General features: G+C 41.2%; 1 protein-coding gene across 1 annotated transcript in view; it reads right to left on the bottom strand.

The window, feature by feature from the left end:
• The window catches only part of LOC102818791 (cytosolic carboxypeptidase 4-like), a 1,058,651-nt gene extending 1,057,487 nt beyond the window's left edge, over window positions 1-1,164 (bottom strand). Inside the window, 1 exon segment of the mRNA XM_006867161.1 lies at window positions 1,041-1,164. Within this exon segment, the coding sequence (XP_006867223.1) occupies window positions 1,041-1,164 (124 nt within the window).
• Window positions 1,165-7,180: the final 6,016 nt, after the last annotated feature.

The following is a 7,180-nucleotide window of genomic DNA, read 5'->3' as shown; positions in this document are numbered from 1 at the left end:
CACCACCATGCCCCCACCACTACCACCTCACTACCACCACCACCATACCACCACACCACCACCACCACCACCAGCAGCACCATTATAAATTAGATTTATGGTGGTGGTGGTGTGTTGGCAAGCCAGTTCCAGTTCACGGGGACAGTGTATAGGGTTTCTGAGCCTGTTAATCTTTGTTGTTGTTTTTAAGTGTCGTCCAGTTGGTTTCAATTCATTAGCTACTGTTTTTAGTTTCCATATAGGAGCTCCTGTATAGAAGCTCTGGTCACGTAGTGGTTTTGCATCGGGCTGCTAACCTCAAGGTTGGCAGTTTGAAACTACCAGGGGTTCTATGGGAGAAAGATGAGGCTTTCTGCTCCTGGAAAGATTTAAAGCCTCTGAAACCTATGTAGGATAGTTACGTGGCGGAACCGACTCCATGGCATACCACCCCCATAGAGTTTCCAAGGAGCTGCTAATGATTTTGAACCACCGACCTTGAGGTCAAGTGCTTACCCTATAGCAGCATACCAGGACTCCATAAAACACTTCATGAATTTGTGTCATCCTTGCATGGGGACCACGCTAACTTCTCTGTATATTTCCAACTTGAGTATATGTGCTGTCAAAGCATATATACTAAATCTTTACAGGAGCAAAAATCCTTCTGATGAGTGACTGCTAGATTCAAACTGATGATCTTGTAGTTAGCAACCGAATGTATAACCCACTATGCCACCAGGTATAAATTAGATTTATAGAAGCACTCTATTTCTTTTTTAAATGACTGAAAACTACTTTAGAGTTATCTCTCTTCACCCCATTTCCTATGCAACTTAGGTCTGCTCTGGGCCCTGTCTTAGGCACCAAATTTTGGATTAGCTGACATACAGGTCAACACAATTACCTCTCCTACAGGGCTAGTCCTGTAGACACCAAAGTAACTAGAACTTATTACTTCTTCTCTTTACTTCTTCATATAAGCTCTCTGAATAAGTCTCATTATATCAACCCCAAGCGAACCTTGTCATTCATTTTCTGGGATATAAGAATGTGGGTACCTCTTAGGCCAACCTTGGCCAACAGCCGTAAGAGCGGAAGGAGAATACCATAGTCTGGAGATGGTGTCCTAGCTGTGTCCACCAGGGTTTGCAGAAGAGCTTCACTGCCACCCTTGCTGATCATATAGTGAATCCTTCGATCTGTGCCTAAGAAAAACAAGATGAGCCACAAATAGAGTTACCCTCTTTTGTCCTAGAGTAGAAGGCAGAACTTACAACTTGAGACTGTGCAAGGATTGGCTCACTTCATCACAAAAATCAAAATTGTGTGGTTCTTGAAGCCACCTTTGTTAAAGCTGGACCACCACATAAGCAGGGAAAATGTGTGCGTGATGGTAAAATAATGATATCGTTCAGAGCCTAGGTAAAATTCCTTGCATCAGTTGTAGTTAATGGAGCCTAGAATTTTACACTCCTGCACACACACACACATAACTCGTTAGAACCCCCTATGTGTATGTGTGTGCAGGAGTGTAAAATTATCATATATTTACTAGAAGAGGGAACATCATATCCCTCTGCCATTTGTCTGGATAGTAAGTATTGGGTTGATGAGTTCTTTGAATTCATTTCACTGATGGTACAATAAGATTTTGGAGTGGGTTTTTAGTAATTTACGATAAATAATAAAATATGGAAACAACCGTGATAACCCTTTGTACGACAGATGCATGATCACTCTATTTGGGGGCGTTTAGAAGAACATCTGGGGTTAGGATAAGGCCTAGTTTCAAATTGGGAGTCCATTTTGACTAGGGATAAACTCAAAAGAAGTAATAAAATGTCAATCTGAAAGGAGGGACCCTGGGTGATTGTCTATGTGTGGGGCATAAATGCCTGACAGGATGGGACATTATGAATAGAGAAGACCCTCTGATCTTCATGAAAAGTCAAATTCTCTATCAAAGAAGCAACAATCATTGCCTGCATCAGAACATGGAACTGAAGGTTTCGTTCTAAGTGTTTCAGACACCCCTGGACATATTGAGGAGTCCCTAGGTGCTGCAAATTGTTAAATGCTAGGTTTGAGACTCGAATTCATCCAGAGGCTACTTGAAGGAAAAACCTTGACATCTCCTTCCAAAAATATCAACCACTAAAAACTCTGTGGAGCACAATTTTACTCTGACACACATGGAGTAGTTAGTTATGAGTGGGGCCAATTCAACAGCTGTTGGTTTGGACAAACTGGAGGCAAGAATTGCTCAGAAGACAAGTCGCTTCATTTAGAGAAGGGGTCTCATTAATCAGCACACACAGTCTCGGGGGTGTATACATATAAATAGACACTGCCCTGGTGGTGCATCGGTTAAAGCACTCTGCTGCTAACTCAAAGATTAGTGGTTCAAACTGACAGGAGAAAGATTAGTGGTTCAAACTGTGTAGTCTGCTTCCATATTTACAACTTGGGACGCTATGGCGAGCTCTACTGTGTCCTATGGGTCACGATGAGTCAGAATCGATTTGACAATGATGAATTTCTTTTGAAACTGTATTCTTGAGACTGTAGCTTCGGAATGTTGTTAATTTAGAACACCATGGGTTATTTTGTTTTGTTTTTTCCTCTCTGATATCCTGTGGCTAGCACATGTAGAAATGAAAATCGAGTCAATGTTGGAATGTCCAAGAAACTATATTTTTCAGGACCCTCAACAAGAACTTGGGTTCACAGAGGCACACCCCAGTTAATTCAGTTGATTTCATTGCAGTTCATTTTGTCATCTGACCTCTGAAGCCTCAATGATAAAACACTTTCAGGTCTATCTCTACCTTGTACTCCTGTCTCTCTTTGACATATGTAAGGGAATTGCTGTTACTTGGTCCCCAAAATGGACCAGAGAAAGAAGACAGGGTAGAACTATGATGGGTTAGTGCTCATTTAGTCCTGGATGTCTTTGGCCCCATTGACGAGAAACCATAAAATAGGCTAAGTCACTGTAGGGTGGGTTACAGGAACAAGGAGTCCAAAGTGCAATGAGTCCAGTTTGGTGGTGGTGGTGTGCCACGGAGTCAGTTCCAACTCATAGAAACCCTGTATAGGGTTTCCAAGGTTTTCAATCTTTACAGGAGCAGAAAGTCTCATTCCACTAGTCCAGGTCTTATTAACCTCAGGGTAAAAACAAACTGGCCTGATGATTCTTTCTTTCACAAGAAACTTGAGCTGGCTCAAATTCCCAGGTTTCCCAGGTCCCTGTGAGAGCCCTCAGCCAGCATGTTCCCACATTCATCACAGGAAGGGATGAGGGCATGGTCCTACTCACCAACAGAAAGCAGATCACCGAGGACCTGGAGGATGCTCAGAATGGACTCTCTGTCTGAGGAGCTCTGCAATAAGAACACAAGACACTAAGTTTAAAAGGAAGACAAGAGGAAGGAGGCAATGTGGTCAGAGAGGCACAGGTAACAACATTGTGGTTCACCTTAAGTAATGGCAATGAGAAGTCTCTGTAAGACGTAAGGGTCCCAGAGGCTCTGGTTCTGTATTCGGGACCCCTCTTTGATTACTCACCTCATACTGACATATCAGTAAAATGGGCAAAAGTGTAAGCACTAATAACTGATATGGACAAAGTAAGATTTAAGAGTCTTTGTGGACCAAGGAAGCACAATTGTTTGGGTAGGCTTGGAATGTTTTGGTTCATTGTTGTGGTTGTTGTAAAGAATATAAACAGCAGAACATACAATAATTCAACAGTCCCATTTAGTGACAACGATTAGATTCTTCAAGTTGTGGAACTATTCTTGTCCTCCTTTACTTTAGGGGACATTTTTGTTTTAAGGCTTAAAGATGAAAGATCATCTCAGGCTTGGATTATTTATAAACTGAAGGCAAAAGACAGAAACAGAAATCTACCAGAATGTTCTGATGGAAAGGCTTTTCCAATTTACAAGGAAGGTATTAGTCCACAAAATGGCAGCTGGAGCCAGGGGACAACACAGAAACAGATCTGTCATTACGGGGAGTTTGATAGATCCCAACCCTTTGAATTTGTGGACTAAATAAAGTATGGCTCACAGAGAAAATTAACATCCTGGGTTGATTTCCCTTGCTTTGCTGGGTGTAAGTCCAGCATATCCCCTCGTTTTGAGAAGAGAAAGAAGGAATTAAAAGACAAAAAGTAATGCTATGAAAATACTGTTTTAACTTCTGAAATGCTGGATTCACTAGCCAATTATGAATAATGAACATGGATTAAAAAGGAAATGAAAAATAAGAGAGGGAAGGGAGACATGAAAGAAAGGGGAAAGTAATTGTAAATAAGGTAGAAATTGATTGGAAAGGAATAAATGATCTAGATTTATTTTCCTTTCCTTCGGTTATTCATTCAACTGTTCATCCCACAAACATTCATTGGAAATCGGCTATGTTCCAATTACCAGACTAGGAAGTGAGGATACAAACTGATCAACACTCAATCTACCTTGTCAAGTTCCAGGCATACCTAAGGTGAACAACTGGCAGATGATTCTAACTTGGAAAGGTAAAGACTACACAAAAGATACGTAGGCATAGATGATGGGAGGAGAATCCAGGGCAGGAGTATTTCATCCAGCCAGGTCAGTGACTTGGTTAAGGAATCCAAAAAGAGAGGTTTTCTAACAATCCTGTGGTCTGATGTGCTCAGAAGGAACATGGAAGAACACGGCAATGGTGAGGAATAAAGTTCTGTTCAGTATGACCAACTGAAGGAAGGAAACTAATGGAGAAGGAAATTGCGAATTTCTCACCTCCTCAAGTGTAATGAGTCCTGGTGTGGCACTGTAGGGTATGCACTAGACTGCTAATGGAAAGGGAGATGATTAAACCCACCAGCCGCTCCTTGGAAACCTTAAATACTGTGACTATGAGTCGGAACTTACTCTATGGCACTGAATAACAACAATGAAGGTGCAATAGGAGACCAGATGTGGCGATGTAGGATAAACATTGGATTGTTAACCACAAGATTGGTGTTTCAAACCCACCAACCACTCCTTGAAGACCCTATAAAAGATCGCTATAATTTGGAACCCATTTGATGACATGTAACAACATCACCAAAGTGTAGTAGGAGTAGCAGGTATAATACGAGTTCTGGTGTGGCACTACAGGATAAACACTGGACTACTAACCACAAAGTTGATGAGTCAAACCCAGCAGCCAATCCTCAGACACCCTAGATGTATGACTGATACCATGTGGAACTGACTCATACGATTGGTCCTGTGCCTGTGTGGTTACTCACTGTTGTCTCCATGCACATCAACCAGCCCTCTCTAGTTCCTCCTGAGAAAATGTCATTTGTTTCAAGCATGTGGAGGCTGTGTGTTCAATGAAACTATGGGCTCCTCTCCTCAGCCCAGGGAGTGGACCATGGTTGTCCTTGTCTAAGCCTTTGACCTTTTCATCTGACTGGTTTAGAGATGAACATGAGTCCAGATCTAAATAAGGAAACCTGAATGAGAGTCTTCTGTGGGATTCTGGAAAATATTTTTCTCCAGGATTAAAAAAAGAGAGAGATTAGAAATATAACACTCTCTATATACACCTCATTTCCATATTTGGACACTGTTATGATAGGACATGATCCTAGGTTTTTGGTAACATTGTTAAAACACTGAACCAAACCAATTTCATGGAACCATAATGAACTTTCATGTAAGTAATGTCGTTACTGTTGTTAAAGTGGTTTCAACTCACAATGACACTGTGTAGATTTTCTGAGGCTATAGAACTCTCCTGGAGAAGAAAGTCTCATCTCTCCCCAAAAGATCAACTGGTGGGCTCAAACCATCAATCCTGTAGTTCAGAGCCCATTATTTATCCTACAGAACCACCACACTCCCCAAGTGAAACAATACATACCTTCATTTATAAAACCCACCTTTAGTTGGCAAGGAACTCTGGTAGTGTAATGGTTACGAATCGGGCTGCTAACCTCAGGGTCAGCAGTTCAAAACTACCAGCTGTTCCATGGGAGAAAGATGAGGCTTTCTGTTCCCATAGAGATTTACAGCCTCAGAAACCCTGTGCAGGGTCACTATGAGTCGGAACTGACTACACAGCACATAACAACAACAACAACCTTTAGTTGGAAGTGAGTTAATGAACTCAGGCGTGATGAAGAAGCATAATTTTATACTTCCCAATGACCTGTTTATACACTGGACTCCTGGTGTAGCACTACAGGATAAACACTGGACTTAAAACCACAAAGTCAGTGGTTCAAACTCACCAGCTGCTCCTCATAACCCTATACAAGGTCGCTATGACTCAGAACTGACTTGAAGGCACTTAACAACAATGACAACAACGTAGTCTTACTACATAGGAAGTAAATGGATTTTACAAACTGTACAGCCAGCCCACCAAAAGAATCCTCCCATCCCATAGAAACTAGGAGACAGCATTGTCATACTGATATTGAATTCATAATGTTCTTGCTCAACTCTGAGGGGGATGGATCAGCACGATAGTGTTTTTCCTTAAATAAAAATTACGACTATCAGTGAAGAGAAGAAAAAAAAATAATAATAATCCTGCAAAATCTCAACTGGCATTATTTATGCACTGCTATATTTACCAATAGATATTTTATACTATTTAGAAGAATAACAAAGCCATTATCTCACCACAGTATAATAATAAGTGAGCAATTAAAGAAGGCAGGATGAATGTGCCTTGATTTTCCTTTAATGATCCTTTTACAGGAATCATTGAGTAATCCCTTGTTGTTTAAGACATCCCTATAAAAAAATGGTTCTGCCAGGCTTTCGTTGATAGGCAGGCAGTTGGAAGAATATTGTCTTTCACAGTCTGTAGGGTTTTGAACTGCAATTTTCTCAAATGCTGTTTTAAACATGTTTCTCCCTTGCTATAGAAACTTATCTGTCTTCTTTTGGTCTTCCTTCTATGGAATCCTTGTTGTATGCAAATAAGACTCTTCATATCTCTCTGCCTTTGGGGGCTCACCTGTAGCTACACCTCCCACCTCACTACTCAACACCCACCCAGTAAAGGGGACCTTCAGAGCTTATACAACCCATGCCCTCAAGGGTTCACTCAGGAAGCTATTGCTTTGAGCAACATTTCCTCCCTCTTTCTTGGTGAGGGGAACTGGCCTATATTTAAATTTTCAGTTCAAATTTCATTTATATAT

This window comes from Chrysochloris asiatica, unplaced genomic scaffold, assembly GCF_000296735.1.
Source record: "Chrysochloris asiatica unplaced genomic scaffold, ChrAsi1.0 scaffold00101, whole genome shotgun sequence".
NCBI classification, from domain to species: Eukaryota; Metazoa; Chordata; class Mammalia; order Afrosoricida; family Chrysochloridae; genus Chrysochloris; species Chrysochloris asiatica.
This window is presented reverse-complemented; position numbering and strand designations above follow the sequence as displayed.